Below are 19,059 nucleotides of genomic sequence, written 5' to 3' on the forward strand. Positions count from 1 at the left end.
GGAATTACAGAGTATTTCTTCACTGAAAGAAGAGCAAAACACTGCTCTGGAGGCTTTTCTCAGAGGAAAAGATGTTCTTGCTCTTCTCCCGACTGGTTTCGGCAAGAGTTTGATCTATCAATTGGCTCCTCTTCGTCGTCGCTCTCTTAGTACGTCATATGCTTTGTTGATCTGATTGGTTTATTTGGCCCGTCTATCACCAACATAGGCCAATCAGCTAACCAGTATTATCGCCCCTTCCCAAAATTACTTAAACGGAAGGTTTCCAGGTGGATATGCGGAGCAAATCCATCTGGCGGAGTCAGGTTAAGTATCTGCATCCCTTAAAAACAATAATTTATTTGCCCAACTTTGAATTTAGAGGCAAATTCTTATCAGAACACACATAGACTGTGTCCAAAATACAAATACATCCTTTTTTAGAAAGAAAAGCATTGAGGTATTTGCTGGTAAACCTGACATGTAGGTTTCTTGTGTGAACAGCCCAAACTGATGAACGGCCAATCAGAAATTCAGAAACAGAAGATTCACAGCTACTTTCAGTCTCTAATATGTTTAAAAGAACTAGAAAGTTGAAAAGGAGCAAGAAGACATAACATAAAACATAAGTAAATTATGTGTTGTACTGCAGGAAAAACTAAACTTACCATTTTAGAAAGTATAAAGGGATTTGATCTCTTATTTGCATAATTGCTGCCGATGAATATTGTTTAGTGTTATTGTCTCAAAAACAAACAAATCATTAATAGTTCTGTATAAATAACAAACCAAAAGCTTGATTGACATACATGGGAGATGTTCAAATCCAGACTCTGGACCAGACGATCCCAACGCTGAGCAAAGCTGTCCAATCTGGCCTCTAGTTTGGAGGCTACTTCCTTGTTCTTGACGCTGAACAACAGATCCTGGCTCATGGAGCACAGCTTATCCATGGTGGGATGCTTCGCCTCCAGTTCTGCTTTCAGCGTCTACAAGGACAACAATTGATTTGATCTGATTGCTCTCCATTTCCTGTATTATTATAATATTAATTAAAAAAAGTAAAGCTCACAGAAAGACGACGCAAACAGGCTGCCATCTCTGCCTGGTCTTTCAGGTTGGAGGTCTTAATGGAGCGAACCAGCTCTTCCTTTTGCGTCAGCCAGGAGTCAAACAAACACTGTCAGCAAAGATATGAGCAGAAGAAAATGAGGCGTGAAAGTCAAGGCAGATTTTAGGAGAATTTCGAAAAAAATAACATTTAAAAAACAAGAAAATAAAATAAAAATAACAGCTGAAAGAGAATAAGGCCTTTTTAATACAGCTGATAACTCTAGCACATTAAAAACATAATTTTAGCTGCTCTCACAAAGCTAAAACATTTAAAAGTAAGTATTTATAATACATGCATATAGGTGTTTCTGACATACTAGCACAGAACTGATGCATATATTTGGTCTTGTTACCTGCTGGTTCATTCATATATTAATATACCAAAAAAAAATGACTTTGTTGAAGCACTTTACACTTCAAATAAAAAATGAGTCATTTAGGGCAGAAAACAAAGAGCAGATTTATCCAAGCAGTTGCAATGCAAATCTATCTTTTGGATTTTAATTAACTCTGACTTGTTAATCATGTTTAATCCCATGCTGTGATCTTAGACGCTGCAATTATTACTCGCTTAACATGAGCAAATCTGATATCTTAACCCGCTTAATGTGTTAGGTTGTCTTTCTTTTTTTTTCAGTCTGCATTTGCAGAATATGATTCATATAAAGCATGAAAGGTTTGGTCATTTCAGTCCTGTTCACTGGGGATCGCTTCATGATTGCAGCTCTACATGCAGAAATGATTCCACTTGCTGTGATCACACTGTGGAAATGCAATCCATGCACATTTTCCAGCAACACGCCTAGAAACCAGAAGCTGTATGGAACCCTATCAGTTTGAAAAAAAAAAAAATCCCATAATGCAAACTCAATCGTCTCTATTAATTTATTCATTTTAAAATTAGACATTGAGTTTGACCTTCTGTATTTATAATGAAAAAAACATCCTGGGCAAAGTTATCCTAAAACATTAATAATAATTGATTTTTCTAATTAAAAAAAAAGATACAGATTAGAGTTTTTTATTTTTAATTTTTTTAGGTGTTTTAAATATAAAACAAATTTTATGAAAACCAGCTATTGTCATAAAGCGGCAAACTTTAGGATGACGTTTCACCAGATATTTCGGACCGCCTGGAGAGTTTATTTTAGAAGCACTCGTAAATATCTGGTGTGCAAATAAACTTTATTTTATCTTCATCTTCCTATATTATCCCTTGATGGGCTTCCCACATGTCTACCTGCTTTAAAAAAACAAAAATGGATATTTTACTCAATTCTTTATACGCAAAGTTCAAGCTCAGTCCAATTAAATTGAAAGTATCTGAACACCATAGTTGAAGTCGTACACATGGTAAACATAAATATACTCTCAGTATATACCTTCTAGGTCTGGCTAAATTTGGTGCATCTTAGACTTTCTTTTAGGATTGCCCTCTATTTGACCCAAACACTTTTCTGCGTCTCTGCTAAAGGAAAGCTTTATGTTCTTGCGGCCATATTTGATGGTGGAAAGAATGCAATGCTGGGTGCTAAACAGATAGGTACGTCCCTCTACATCAGGCGTCCCCAAAGTCGGTCCCCGAGGGCCGCTGTCCTGCAGGTTTGAGAGGTTTCTCTGCTTTAGCACAGCTGATTATGATGATTGCAGTTCAGCAAAAGCCTGTTAATCAACTATCAATGTAAATCAGCTGTGCTGGAGCAGGGAAACGTCTAAAACCTGCAGGACAGCGGCCCTCTAGGGTATCCCTGCTCTACATATTCAGGCAGTGGTACACTGTAACCATGGCCAACATTAGCCGTGTTTTAATTAACCATCAAACTCAGCCAATTTTAATTGTGAAAAAAAAAATTTGCTTAATTGAAACATTGCAACTTAGGAAAAAAAAACGAAAAAACCCAAAACATTTTGATTAAAAAGTTTTTTTATATGGTGGTTTTTAGGTTATATCAAAATTCTAATATTTTGCAAATTTGCAAAGGAAATACTTTTTTTTCCACATCACAGGCGTTATGCCACCTGTAACTGGACCTTATGCCTTGTAAAAAGACGAAGAAGACCGGAAGTTGTTGGGAATATGGATATCTTATGTCTTTACACCCGTTCCTTCCATGTTGTTTTCAGGAGTTATTATTTGTACAAACATTAAGCGTATAAATATTAAGTGTATTGCTTATCCAATGGAAATAGCACTATGTTAACATTTGCATTCTCTTTATCCCAACCCTTGATTTTTCTTTTTTCACTGAATAATGAAATGCTGAATCCTGATACGATGTTTAATACTATAAACTTGCCTAAAAAAGGTCATAGCTAAAACTTTTTCATCAAAATGATGAATGTTTGAAACAATAATACATCATATTGTTAGGATTCCAGTCTGTGTGGTTTGTGGTTTGTGTTTTGTGTGTTTGTCTTCCTTCCTCCACCAGGCGGCTGCTGATCCTGGTTGGCCTCCTCACACACCTGCGGATGGTTACCTCGTTAACGGAGTGCTCTTAAGCTGCTGACTGCCACTACCTCGACGCCAGAGTGGTTTGCCAGTTTTGGGTACTCTAGCCAAGCTGAGTTTTGCTGAGTCAAACTGAGTTTTTGTCTACCTGAGTTTTAACCTCGTTGTTTTGTCTTTGCCACTCGGCAGGAAGTCATTCTGCAACTGGATGTTTCGGACCTTCTCTCCCTGGAAGGATCATCTGAGAATCAGGCTGAGCTGAGGATTCAAGGGTGTGATTCTAATCTACTTTTACCCAAGAGATCATTTGAGCTTCACACTGAGCAGGGGATTCATCTCCACAACAACCTGTTCAAGTACCGCAGGAAATCTAAGTGGCAGTCAGCTTCTCCATTCACCTACAAACAACTGCATTCTGGGTAAACCCTGTCCACCCTCCATCGAATGAGACAAACACTGGAACACCACACTCCGACTGGAGTCAAAGAGTCAACAATTTTCTGGAAACGTGAGTCTGCAATCTATTTCTCCTCTTCAAGTTCGAGATTCAAATTTCTCACTGAGCCTGAACTAACCGCAGTGTCTTCCCCTCACTTTCCAGTTCCGGTTGAGCAGTGTTAGAGCTACACTGGATTCATCACAATCTGGGTCCGAGCTCTTGATAAAATCATGACACATATCCAGCATCAGAAGAAGTGTTACTTTAACAAAAAAAATAAAATAATAAATATTAAATAAAGCATATAAATAAATATAGTTATATTTTTTCTAGTTTTGTCGGTGATGGTAACAGGACAGGATTCTGCTAAAAACAACAGGAATAGTAAGTTAAAGGCACGCAGGATTGAGCTCAGATCCTAGTATTAGATTTAAAAAGGCTCAGCATCAGTCAAGCTTTTGGCGTTGCCCTTTAATTCTTGAAAGATAAGTTAATTGTTTGATAACCAAGGTTAGTATTAGGGTAGTTGGCATCCGCCTGGCAAAGGAGGGGTTTAACTTATAGCTATCACCTTTAAACCTTTCTAAAAGCCTCCTGGGCCAGTCTGCTACAATAAATCATTAAATTATACATCCAATAAATGTATTTCAGAAACAGATGTATTTGTAAAGAGATGTCATAAAGTGGTCACTCCTTAAGTTCTGCCAACAGTGTCAGCCCGAGTTAATAAAGCAAATCACATTTGTTTGTTTCAACAAATATCTCATGTGCAACGGCTTATAAAAACTTTTAGGAAGCGACACAAAACAAATATGATCAAAAATTAATGTTAACCTTCCTGTGTTTACTCTAACAGCATCTTCTACCCAGCATGCAGGGTGAATAAAAGGTAACCTCCATGGGTGAAAAATATAATTAAGAATATATAATTTTTAAAGTGAAATTTTTCTGTTACATTTTTAAGTTAAAAGGGATAATACAACATACTTAGATCAACATGTTTTACTTTTTTTTTTATCTTTGCTCGGACATCAAGTTTACTGAACTCTAAACAGATGTATCGTCATGTATTTTTCAGTAATTCTGCGATATTATACGATTCAAATATTTATGTTTAATAAGTGCACTTTAGGAGATGCTTTCCTCCTTTTACAAAAAACATCAGTACACCTAATGGCCCATCAGCTCAGTGTTTGTCATGACTTGTTTATTTACGAGTGGCATCTTGATAAATCAGATCAATAAGGAAACACTTTGCTGCCAGGTGTGAACGCTGATATTTAAGGTCATCTTCTTGAATATAAATAAAAAAGAAAGCAGCTTAATGCAACAGTAAAAACATGGATACTTACTTGAGTTTATTAATGTTTTATTGTTTATCTGCAACCGCAGTAAAATGTTCGATAATATTGAAAACGTTGATTTAAGATGATAAATTTACATCAACAAAAAATAAGGTGTTTTATAATCAGGAATCTATTGTTTGGGGAAATTATTTGATATTTTACCAAGTAAATATTGAGTTGAGATTTGTGGTGATTTATAACAGAAATATCAAAATTTATAGAGTCATACTCTCAGGTACATTTTGCTAGTAGTAAGTTGTGCCTCCTGCTGCTTTATTGGCATTGATTTAACAAGGTTTAATTATCTGATGAGATTTCCATCAATAATTACATGATAGTATTTTACATTTAAGCACACAATTGTGATGGATTTTAACTGTAACCTTTGCATAGTCTAGTTAGTAATGTTCTGTGCAGGTTCAAATTCTCTAAACACCTGTAAAATATGAAGGATTTAATTTATTTGACTGAATCTCATTATATTGTTTTTTGCTTTTTTATGTTTTTATGTTCCTGTAACTGTATATTGTTTTTCATCTCTTTTTATTTATTTTTTTTGTATTATTTGTAAAGTGACCTTGAGTGTCAAGAAAGGCGCTGTTAAATAAAATGTATTATTATTATTATTATTATTATAGGTGGAGCAAATAACAAGAAAACATTGCCTCAGTCAGGTTGTCACATATACCTGTTCGTTAGTGAAGTGTTGCCATTTTAACAGAATCTCCTGAAGCAGAATCCAGCGCTCTTCTGTCCATCTGCAAATAGCTGCCCAGCGGTCACCCAGAACCTGCATACACATACACAAAGAAAGGAAGTGTATATAAGCCAGAAAATTCTCTTTGAGATATTTCCCTAAGGCAGATTCAATTTCATCATGATGCTTCAAAGACTAATTAAAGCAAACTTTGACATATTAAATGAATCTTTATTAAGCCATCAAAAATGCAGTTTGATTTTTACTCTTTGCTGTTTTAGAGTTTATATTAAAGTTAGGAGGGAAAAAAAGAAACAAAATTTCCTTAAAAGGACAAAAAAAAAAGAAACGGGACACTAAATGCAACATAACGGCCTTTTAACACCTTTATAAAATAGGTATTACTGAAAAACAGCCATACTATTAAACTATTTCAAAAGGAGTTGGGCAAAAAGTAACTAGTTACAAAAGTAACTTAGTAACTCAATTACTGCTCAGGGAAAGTTACTTGTTACTAGCCAAAATAACTATGCAGTTACCTTTTATGATCTAAAGTGTGAAGGAATTTGGAAAACCTTCCTCTGATTATAAAATACAACTAAAGGTTCAATTATGGAATATAAGGTGATTATTATTAATTAATAAACTAATTTACACTGCTTTAATGCATTTATAAGAACAGAGAAATAAGTTGTGGAATTTACTGTTTTGCAAATTGGCAGTTTTCAATTGGCTATAAAAAATGTATGTAAGATGAAAAATAATGCTTTTCAAGCAATTTAACAAAAATAAAATTTATACTTTGCAATACAATCAAATGGGGGGCTACATTATTCCAGAAAAAACATTTTTTTGAAGGTCTGTATGATCCCAGGATGTATGCATAAAAAAAAAAAAAACATTTAGCCTTCAGTAGTGCTTTATTAGGGCTGCTCAGTGGAACAGTGGGTAGCACTGCTGCCTTGCGGCAAGAATGTTCTGGGTTCTATTCCCTGCCCAGGGTCTTTCTGCATGGAGTTTGCATGTTCTCTGTCGGTTCTCTCCGGGTACTCCGGCTCCCTCCCACAGTCCAAAAACAAGACTGTTGGGTTAATTGGCTTCTCTAAATTGTCCTTAGGTTTGTAAATTGTCTAAATTGTCCATGAATGGTTGTTTGTCTCTGTGTTGCCCTGCGATGGACTGGCGACCTGTCCAGGGTGTACCCCGCCTCTCGCCTGTAGACAGCTGGAGATAGGCACCAGCACCCCTCACGACCCCAATTGGGACAAGTGTGTCCGATAATGGATGGATGGATGGATAGCGCTTTACTGCAGGAACGCTGTCATTGACTCATTGGCTCTGCGCCATCGACTCTGTTCTCATACTGAAGTTGCACAGAGCTGTCAACGTCTCAACCAGGAAACTGTAGTTCTTATTCAAACACAGTATCACACAAATAATGAATGTGTTTAAAGCACAGTATTGACTAACGCCTTACTGCCTTTTCAAATTTATTTTGACATTTCTTAAAAAGCATGCTTGACTAAGCCCCACTGTTTATTTAAACATGAGTCAACATGTGCAGCAGATTCCTACACGGGTCTGATTTTACTAAACTGTATCCGACCGCACCTTTAGAGTTCAGAACCAAGAGCCGACCCGTTACCCGCTATTATCCCCATTTAAAACCTGGCCGGGACCGAATGCACCCGTAAATAAAATGAACCTGACTCGTAATCTCAAAGTTTACACACAGCCGTTTATAATAACAGAGGCAGTAAAGATCATCGCCTTACGCTCACATCCTGCACGCTGGTCGCACAGATTAAGTAAGACGTTTTGCCTCGTTGCTCAAAAAAATGCTGTTTTCTGGATATTGTTCAAACTAATTATTTTTAAGATGTAGAGTTAATAAATAAGAAAATATAAATAAGTTTCATTCATGCTGTAACACTATGATACCTGCATTTTGTTCATTTATACCCGTGCCCGCACCCTGAAATAATATGGGGATTTTTTCTACCCATAGATGTAGAGGTTTTATATGGGTACCCACTGATAACCTACCTGATCCTGACATTGCTGATAGAGAGGACTGGTTTCTTCCACCCAAAGTGAAAAATTACAATTATTTCTTTTAATTTTACTGAATAGTTCTTCCTTATTATTCCTTTCACTACTGTTGTGATTTGCCGCTATAGAGATGAACTGAATTAAACAATAATAAAATGGAAGTAACTTAAATCTATTTTGTGTGAACGCATCATAAAACGTTTTGTTTTTGCAGATAATTCAACACATACACACGGTCTGTACCACATTGTTGAAATCTTAATTATTGAATTTCCTTCAACATCTCTTGCATTATTTATTCATTACCGGTATATTTAAATTTAAAATAATAATCATATAAACCACGACAGAGTATTAGGACCAGGCTAGAGACCTTTTTTTTTTATTTCGAGTCCTAATATTTTGAAAATAAAGTCATAAAATTACGAGAATTAAGTCATAAAATTACAAGAACAAAGTCATAATATTACGAGAATAAAGTTAAAAAATAACGACGATTAGGTCATCAAACCACAACCCATTACAGAAAGAAAGCTTCGAGCTGCGACCAGCATATGACGGCTGGCCATCACCACCAAACAGCAAAGTGAATCCACTTTAAACTGAGAACTGGTGTGCTAAAAGGTTTCCTTATTTGTCAAACCGATGCCAAAGTATAACTTCAAATGATGCTCGATATTCCTCAGTTTAGGGAACAAAGTGCTTCTTGCAATTTCAATTCAATTCAGTTTATTTTTATAGTGTCAATTCCCAGCACTCTTCATCTCAAGGCACTTTACAGTTCACCGGATCATCCAGTCAGATTGATTCAAAGTTTTCTATCTAAGGAAAACCAGTTGATTGCATTGACTCAAATGCAATCCCTTACACTAAGCATGCTTGTAGTGACAGTGGAGAGGAAAAACTCCCTTTTTACAGGAAGAAACCTCCATCAGAACCAGGCTTAGTGTGAGCGGCCATCTGCCGAGGCCGACTGGGGTTCAAGGAGACAGAAGCAGAGATACAAAAGAGTTGTAAGAGTTGTCATAAAATGCAACTTTATTCTCGTAATGTTGGGACTTTATTCTCATAATATCAAGACTCTATTCTCGTAATTTTACAATTATTCTTGTAATTTTATGATATTATTCTAATAATATTCCGACTTTATTCTTAAAATCTCTAGCCTAGCGCTAATATTCCCAAAAAAAATTTATATAAACATTTTAAGTAATTACAAATACATAGTTACAGTACTGAAGGCAATTGCATTTAACAATTCATATTCTAGCCATGATGCTTTGTGACTGCCCTCAAAAACAAATGACAAAAAACTAGATGCCACAAAGAAATAACGTTTCTTTTCAGTGAGTCAACGTTGTTAGGACAATAATCCATCATCTAAAACTGACAGCAACAGTCTTGAAGTAGCAACTCCTGAACAAAGACAGCCATCTGTGTGACAGGCATCATGCTCCAATTATGGCAGCAGTAACAAACTGATGTGAAAATTAATGGCTCGAGTTGAAGCATAAATCTGTTTTATCCTTTGCACCGTGCGAGACATAACAAGCATAACACAGGTTGGGCTGAAGTGAAGCATAGAAAATGAAGACAAACAACAATGTCCATTACCTCTGTGTTCTCTGGATTTACAACTTAGAGCAAAACTAACAAGCAGAGATCGACAAAAATATTCGCACAGCACAATGTAGTAAATGTAATAATTCACAATTAACCACTCAGCGTTGTTAGACAACATATTTAATTCTTAAAGGTCAAAGCTATAGCTTTATCTTTTTCATCAAAACAACTTTTCTAACATGATAGATCCAAAAAATGTCAAGAGTACTTCAAAATAAAAGCACATAATGGTAAATGATGACTTGTTTTATGAATTTTGATGGTTCCAGAATATATAAATACTTCTGTCACAATGCAACAAGGACATGAAAGTACTCTGCATAAAAAGGAATAGTAGTTTGAAGTTACAATAATAGAGACAGAGCTCCATGATAGAGCTGAAAATATGGCTTCTTACTGTTAAGACTGTTGAAACGTCATTAGTTCAACTTTTTTATTTTCTTTAGTCCAACTGTTTTCAATGTTTCTGATTTTTTTATTTAATTTTTTTCCCTACTTGCTTTGATTCTGTTTTATCTTCCTATATTTTAAACATTGCATTGTCTTTGTACTGAACTGTGCTATACAAATAAATTTGCCTTGCCTTGTCTTGCCTTAAATTTTTTTTCAGATTCAAGCCAAAAAAACAAGAAAAAAGAAGCAAAACAAGGCAGAAAAATAGTCAGGAATGCTGGAGAGTTTAAAACAAGCAAAAGAGACTGTTGATCATTCTACCTTCCACTTATTGTTTCATTGGAGAACCATCTATAGTGTTTGTCCAGTTAAAGGCAAAAGGAAATAACCAAAAAAAGAAAGTAATAACTAGAAGAACAAAGATATCAGCACAGCTTTTACCATGTGGAGATAGATAATTAACGATCTCAGCTTCAAACAGACGTGGACAATTCGGTCTTTCTGCTTGACAGGTCAATTATATTAATACAACAGTGAAGTATATTTTAGTGTCATTTTCAAACAAGACAGTGTAGTCCAGAAACTAGTCTGTTCCCCCAAAAGTTTGTTTTTTAGCCTACATTGGCTGAGCTCTGATGCAACAGTTCCCAGCTGCTGTTAGTCTTAACCAATATCATGTAAGCAGACAACCATCATCTTCTTTTAGCTCAGTTTTCATACATTTTCCTTGTGTTTGACAATTTATTTTAGTTGATTTCTGATGCAACAGTTATCGGCTGCTGTTATTTTTCACGGAAGTCGTACCATCAAGCTAGTGCAAGCTTCTTTCATCCTGTTATCACACAGACTTCCATGTGTTTCATTGTTTACTTTAGCCCATTTGACACGAGTGACTAAGGCTGATGCGTCTCCTCCATTCAGACAGAACAAAATGGCACTCTGCGGCTTGCATGGTAGGTCTTAAGACTCTTGACAAGGAGGCACCAGAATGTACTTTTCCATTGTTTGTAATTTATTCCAAGCACAATTAGATGAAGGTAAATCTCACACTCCACAGTTTTTGACGAACACATTAAAAGTTCACCTTTTAAATGATAGCAAATCGAGGGTAGAGCAACTGACTCCTGATATTAACAAACCCCCCAAATGGACATTAATGATCCAATTAGTTCCCTGACAATATTAGAGCTAAACACTCCTACTGTTGACCTCAATGGCATTATTAGTGTAATTATACCAACTGTATTTCATTCGCCTGATGCTTAGAATACATAACCAAAGCTGCTGAGATTTAGTGAACACTCTTCAGGAAATCAGCCAACTTTCTCTCTTTCTTTCATTCCTTACATTCGAGGAGTCTATGGGATGTTACTGCTTGAAGTGCTTTTGTTCACTTGCCTGAAGTTTGCTCTCCAGGGCGGCAGTTGCACTGTCTCCGGTGTTCTCGTCGACAACCACCACCATGTGGGTCAGAGAATTTACCCTTACTTGCTCGAGTTCCAAGTCCTCCTGAAGGAGCTGAAGAAGAGACGTAAACGCAGATGAAAAATAGAAAACACAACGTTTTGAAAAGGGTTATGAGACAACAGAGACAACTTATTAAAGTGCATTCCCATTTAAAAAAATTTATGGGATGTTGAGGCAGTTGAATGTTTAAAATCAGCAAATTTAATAACTAGACAAAGAAAGCCAGCTATTAAAACTAACCCAATCTTGGTCACTGACAACTATCAGTTTAACATGAAATAATACAAAGCCATTTTCGCTCTGGAACCTCAATGACTTACAGAGCCTCTATTCAGAACTGCAGTGAATTGTGGCCCTTGCCAGTACTATGCTCTAAACCATAATTGTTTCAGAGCGGCATCAAAAATCCCACAAAAAAAGGGCAATATCTCAAGGTTTAAAGGATTTATATTTCAACACTGAGAACAAGGACAGGCAAAACTGCCTTTCAACCTCAAAACTGCAGCTGTCTGATCGACTTTCTTTCCACTAAAGATAAACACACAAATTAGTTATTCAAGGTGCTATTGAGACATTAGTCCTTTAATCCTTGAGATGTTCTTTAGATGATGGATTCAGGTCTGGATCTATCACTACACCCAGATTTAGAGCCTGATTGGTGTTTTCTAGCTGGGTTAACTAGAGCTATGTGCCATTGAGTCATATACCATGATACTGATTTTGAAACTTGAGGACCAATGTCCATGCTGATATCAACTCATGGGACACATGATCTTGTCCCCAACTCTGTGTTGGGATCAAATGTCAATGTAACTGAAGGTAACCCTTCCGATGTTGTTTTTAAAAGCAAACACTTCCCGCTCAACTTCCAGTTGCCGGCAGCCCGCGGCTGCTTAAGGGCTGGTTATACTCCCCGCAGCAGTGTGTCGCAGTGAGCTCGACTCAGACATTTTTGATTTATGCTCAATTTAGAAGCATGGTCTGCGCTATGTTATATTCAATGCCACAACGCCATAGAATCATGAATTAGCTGTAGGTCTAGATACAGGTGGTGAGGAAGTGCGGGCCAGTTTGTGCGACAACGGAGGGAGATGAGGGCAAAAAAAGAGCGGGGATCCAGGTGGAAAAAGAGTCCCAGCTATCTTGCGCACCTCGCTCTTCTAACTGGTCCATCTTCACGAGTCGTTTTCTGCACTTGTGGTCATACAAACAAAACAAGCCAGCCTCCTGTCTGCGGCACTGTCTGCGGTCACCTACAATTTGGGAGAGGTGCAGCGGAGTGTCTGCGGATGGGGGTGGGGGCATCTCTGCGTTCACCGCGACACCTACTCAAACGACCTAGTTTCAAGTATAAATCAGCCTTTAGGGCTAGACTCGAAGTGCTTCTCAGCTGAAAGGTAGGCTACGTCTGACTACCTTTCTTACAATTCAAACCGAGTTGAATGCAGTGTTTTCTTAAACCCCCTACTACAGAGAGAGAGAGGGAATCCAGCTCTGATAAGCTAAATCTAACCGCAGAAGGCCTAATTTCCGTTTGCCGAAGGAGCCGCTAAAAGCCGCCAACCAATGACTTCTCCATGCGTTCATTTCTTCTCTGCATTTTCCCTGGTATATTTTCATAGTGACCTGCTGACATCGTGATATGCAGCTGTGTGACTCTGCATAATTGTGGTAACCGTCGTTGATGATTAAGATCTGACTTAGGGGAGATATTGAGTACTAAGGCCCCAAAGTGGACCCTTGGGGAACTCCACTTATGATCTTTGTAGTGTCTGATGTAAAATTACCTACCCACACAAAAATATAATTGAAACCTGTTTGGTGTAGTACCAGAAACAACATCCCAGTCTTCAAGGCGGTCTAATAAAAGAGTGATCAACAGCATCAAATGCTGCACTAAGTTCCCAACATACCATAATAATAATAATCTGCATTTGTATGGATGCAATACAGCCTCTAGCAAAGGCAATCTGTGTGATTTGAAAACAAAACCCTGACTGTGCGGACGACGAATTGGCTGGTTATAGTTAGGAATGTGTTAAACACAGCTTCAATAATAATCTACAAAACATTAAACCTCGGAAATATGCCAACAAATGTACATTAAATGAAGGTTTAACATCTTCTGGCTATGAATACAGAAAGCTAATTTAAGGTTTAGGCCTTAAAGGCATGTAGAAAATGCCAGATAAATCCATTTAACACAGCTGGAGAGCACAGCCTCACGCTGCGATTAGAGCAGAGATGTCTGAACAGTTTCTGTCTTAAATAATGCCATATTTAAGAAAGTGAAAATACTAACAGCCAAGAGTCCCTACTGGAAGAACTTTCAACCATAAAAAAATCAAAGCTATACCATGCACATGGTTCTGTGATGAAAAAATAATGTGGTACCTATTTGATCTTTAAACTAGAGTAAAAAAAACTCAAGCTGAGCAAAGACAAAATAGATAAAAGTGGAATAGGACTAAAATCCACATTACTGAGAAAGAAGAAAAGAGGAACGAAAGAGTCCACCCTTAGTGCTTCCACTGGAATCAACAAGCAGTATAGCAATACGGCTCTGCTATTCAGAATATAGCTGCATAATATTTTGCAGATTTAGCGCAAGATCACCAAATCCAGTATGGCTATATCTAAGAACTGCCTGGTCTGCTAAATTATTACTATTTTCAAGCACCACATCTATAATAATCCTAATAATCCTAATCTCCTGTGGTTTCACCCAAGATACCAGGGGTCAAGGATGATAAATTGGTAGAATACACAGCTCAGTTAAAGTGGGTTTTTATTTGATTTAAGGAATTAAGTAATGCGTTAGTCTACTGATGAAGACATAAAATGTGATTAAGAGTTATAAAGGATGGGATACTTACTGCTCATTAATCTGAGAAGAGCAAATAATCCAAAGAGCCATTTTTGACGTAAATCCAGCTGATAAAACTTGTTTAGAGCTGCAAAACATTACCTGACCTTTTTTTTTTTTTAAATTAAAAAGATAGATTGTATGTAACAAATATCTACCACATATCATTGGTCATATTTTTTGGTAATCACTGTGTGAAATCAAATCATAGATTTCGAAATTAAGGGAAAAAATTGTGAAAAACTTATACAGTTTTAATGATTAGCTGAAATTATGTGAAAAATTATGTGAAAAGATATCGACTTAAAAATATCCAAATTATATATTTCTGTTATGCTTTAAGTCAACCTATTTTGAAATTTCAATGCAATTATTTAATGGAAAAGGACAAAAATACTACAACCAGCATCTTTTAGCATATCTATATGAAAAAAAAATCTGGATCTTTTATCATTCTAAGCCAAATTGATGGATGAGATACTCTTGGTTAGATCCTATATCAGATTATTTCGACAGGCAAGTTTAAGTCACAATATTTAGGACAATCAGCTGTTTATTACTTTTGGCCATATAAAAATGGCATCATGTGACTAGTTTTTGAGTCCAAATTCATTGCAATTGGCTCATGAAATGTTGTACATTTAACTATTTAGAAAGCGATTTTAGTACCATGGAAATTCAATAAAAAATCATAAAAGGTTACGGATTAAATCAATAAATGGGAAATATACAGTCTACATTTATATTGATACTAACTCATAGTAGACCTTCATATGGATATGATGAGTAAAGGTGAGATCTGGATTTGCTGGGGTCTTTAAGATCTTCCTTGAATGTCTTGCAAAATTCGAAATGATCTCAAACCATCGACTGTAAATAGAATGCTACAGGTATAGTGGAGATTTGCTTTTTCCAGGTGGATCATCAAAATAAGTGGTTCTCCTAATTGTCAATCATTCTGGTGATATGTTTACGTAAGGCCGTCCTACATGCTAGTCCCCATTTTCACTTACCGGTGGTGAGTCTGACATAGTGGGAAAATTCTGGAAAGTAAGCTTGTATGAGCGATGCAAACAGCAACTTTTAAAGGGGTCATAGAATGATTCTATAGGGTATGTGGTGCTGGTCCTTAACGTCTCTGAATAGGGTGTTTAACATTGGTTGGGCTGAAAATGGCTTATTTGCTGTTCTATGAGCCCTAATGCAAGCCTGGTTATAAGCCCTAGAATGAAACGACAGGTTTTCTTCCTTTTATGGTATGCTCATGAATATTTAGATGAACTGTGCGATGATTGGTTGATTTACAACGAGCGAAGCTGCTGAGGAAACACGCATCATAGCAATAACCACTCACTCACTGAAACATCAAATTGTTGGTATGGTAGGGTGACCAGACATCCTCCTTTTCCCAGACATATCCTACTTTTTATACCTAAAAAAATGTCAGGGGGGTATTTAAAAATCGTCCGGGATTTTGGTCGACTACAGTGCAGCACGTAGTCGAAACACACCGGGCATTCGAACCGAGCCCTCAGCTCCTGGGCTGGTCTGGGAACCCCGGCAGACGGGGGCAAGGAGCCAGCAGGGGACGGAGTGACAGAACCCGACCCGATGATGGTAGCCTGGACACAGGCGGCTCCATGCTCCCCCCGCCTGCCTTACTGACCCCCAGCCCCCCTCCTCCGGCTGAGGACTGGCGGCTCATGGCTCTCTACTGAGGTCCGGTCCAGTCAGCGACCCGGCAGTCAACACTTCATACCCAACTTGGGCCAGTGAACCAGTTGGAAGTTTAGAATTGTGAGATTTGCAGAGAAAGGAGGTTTCGATGGGGTTCGTCCATTTCACCCACTGAACTATCGTTATTTATCTATGACAATAAAAACTCAGTTTTGTATTCTATGACCCCTTTAAACAGAGCGTGTACGAGGAGAATTGGGCTCGTGAATGCTCTTGCACACGTTGAATAGGCGTTCACTCTCGGGAGCAGATACAGGGTTGTGCATGTGTATTATTTTTTAAGTGAAGAGGCTGGGTCGTTTAAAAAATACGTGAAGATCCTCCACTATACCTTTCATTTTTGGGGATCCTTTGACAGGTACACCTGGTTGGAAATTAGTACCGTCTGGGAACAGCATTAAGAGCCAAAACTGTGACTAATTTATCATGGTTGAAAATTCAACAAAAGGATGATTACACGCTTCAGCATAAGGTTAGGATTCTGCCAAATGTTCACATGAGTAATAAATACATGAATGAGTAGTTTAATTTAAAACACATGCATATGAAATACCCTCTTTGATCATTTTCAAAATTTCATGCATGCAGATTCAATACCATGAGGCCCCCAATATGTCACAACCATTACTATAGTTCATGCTCCGCCTCTGTGCTCTCTTGCTTTTTATACAACTGTAGATTCTCCCCTAAACTCTTATAAACCTGTTTCTGTGTGCTAATGTCTCTTTCACCGTAAAGAAGTAAAAACCTGAGGAAGACTTTTCAGGAAATCCCATCTCTTGAGAATGAACTACTTTCTTTCTACTTGCCGCTAGTAACATTATTAGCAAAGCATCTTCTGGCTAATAACTGTTATAAAGAGTTTAAAAAAAAGTGAAGTAGTCATTAAATAACTTGTGTTAAAAAAAACAGACAACAGTGGCAATATGCTCTAAGATGCTTAATATTATATCAAATTTGGAACTTCTTATGAGCTAAGCTAATGCTAACTTTAATGTTTATACACTGGAAAAAATCCACTGTATAAACAAACTTATTTTGTTTTTTAAATAAGTGCATTTGTTCTTGGATTGAGGAAGTAAAAGAGGCATTTTGCCAATGGAACAAGACAATTTACACTTAAAATAAGAAAACACAATTGCATTGTCCTATTCCAAGTGCATATTATCTAATTAGCTTTGTTTAAGTGTAAAAATACTCATTCCATTGGCAAACTATCTCATTTACCTACTCAAATTAAGGGTAAATACACTTAATTTAAGAAATTTTTACTTATTTCTAGATCGTTTTTTCCAGTGTATTGAGGAATGTACGTCTGGAATGAACTTGTGTTAATTGTCAGCTGATTACAGAGATGGCTGTTGATATAAAATCACAAATTTTAATTTTTAAAAGAATAGTACTTTAGGTTTTTCCTGTATAAAAGTGTGAAAATGTTGCACAATAATCAGCAGGCGCCCACCTTGTGCTCCTCTACTTGGTGCTTGATATCCTCAAGGTCAGGCCCCAGTGGCTGAGAGCCAATCTTCTTGATGCGTGCCTCTGTGACGTCCAACCAGTCTGTGAGCTGCTGAAGCTGCTTATTCTGCAGGTCCATCAGGACCTCATGAAGTCTGGAAAAAAAGAGACAATTCAGACGGCTGTCACTCATTTAGTGGAAGCACAGCGGAGTCATTATCCTAAAGCAGTCTTCCTGAAGAACAGTTTGGAAGTCCAACAGATGGTGCTGTAACTTTAAAGCAGAGATTTGAAGCCTTTTAATGCAAATTATTATTATCATTATCATCATTCAGACCCCTGTTCAGCAAGGGCCGTGTCTGCTTATCTCTCGGCTCGAGTCAACACGATTGCCAAAGAAGATAGCTGAACTGTTTAATTAAATTTGGTTCAGTGTCAGTTAATCTTGGATTCCCTATAATTAGAAAGAGAGCTGCTCTTTGTACTCATCAATGTTAGCTGCAGTAAAGTTCTTCATTAACTGTGAAAGTAGAGAGGGCATGTGAAGCCATCATGGCTTTAAATTTCATCTGTGGGCTGCAGAGCTCGTACAAACAGCTGAAATCAGACATATTATACGCAGTATGAAACAACAGCCCACCATTCACATCGAATAAGTCTGAACTTTTCTTGGTTTATGTCAGGGTGACCAGATTATCTAATAAATCCCTGATGAATGAATGAGAAATTATATATTTTTTTCTCATTAAACTTGAGACATTTACACCTACTGAATGACTAATGCCTTTTAAGAATTAGGGAACGGTGAACATTGTTTCCTTGACCAATAAATCAGGAAGATAACCTATAATTCTAGTTCTTTCTTTGGTTTAAACAGAATTTGATGTGCAAAATGCAATTTGAAAATAATGCAACTCATAAAGAAATACATAAAGAAAAAGAAAATACAAAATCTGTCAAAATGGTTTTAAATAAAAAAAAAATAAAAAATAGAAAGTCTGAATTTTTTTGAGAAAAAAGAAAAAGAAGAAAATATTTGCAAAAAAAAAAAAAAATTAAAATCTGAGAAAACAAACAGCTAAGTTACTCCCAAAACCTTTTTTGATTCAAAGATTTTACAAAAGTTTGAGTTCCGGACAGCATTTTTATTTTTTTTTTTCAAATTAAAAATTACAAAGTTTGTTTTTTTCTTTTTAAATTCCCATTTACAAAACATATCTATTGCTTTAATACTAACTAAACTAAATTCACTCCATAGTATTTCTGCCAACCCAAGAACTAAAAAAAATACTATGTGAGAATGCTGAAGGAAGCTGACAGGAAACATGGTCTGAATGGCCAATTAGCAAGGAAGAAGCCAAGTCTCCAAAAAAGACATTAAAAGCCAGCATTTCAAATATACTGGGAGGCTATATCTGTGTCTGGTTGAGCAAAAAT

At 36.8% G+C, this 19,059-nt stretch overlaps 1 protein-coding gene across 1 annotated transcript in view; it reads right to left on the minus strand.

Moving 5' to 3' along the window:
• Positions 1–19,059, minus strand: part of LOC107095375 (dystrophin-like) — a 369,912-nt gene that overhangs the window by 143,977 nt on the left and 206,876 nt on the right. Inside the window, 5 exon segments of the mRNA XM_015391433.1 lie at positions 789–968; positions 1,052–1,159; positions 6,018–6,119; positions 11,493–11,612; positions 17,627–17,777. Of these exon segments, the coding sequence (XP_015246919.1) occupies positions 789–968; positions 1,052–1,159; positions 6,018–6,119; positions 11,493–11,612; positions 17,627–17,777 (661 nt within the window).

This window comes from Cyprinodon variegatus, unplaced genomic scaffold (genome assembly GCF_000732505.1).
Source record: "Cyprinodon variegatus isolate N-32 unplaced genomic scaffold, C_variegatus-1.0 Scaffold541, whole genome shotgun sequence".
Taxonomy (NCBI): Eukaryota; Metazoa; Chordata; class Actinopteri; order Cyprinodontiformes; family Cyprinodontidae; genus Cyprinodon; species Cyprinodon variegatus.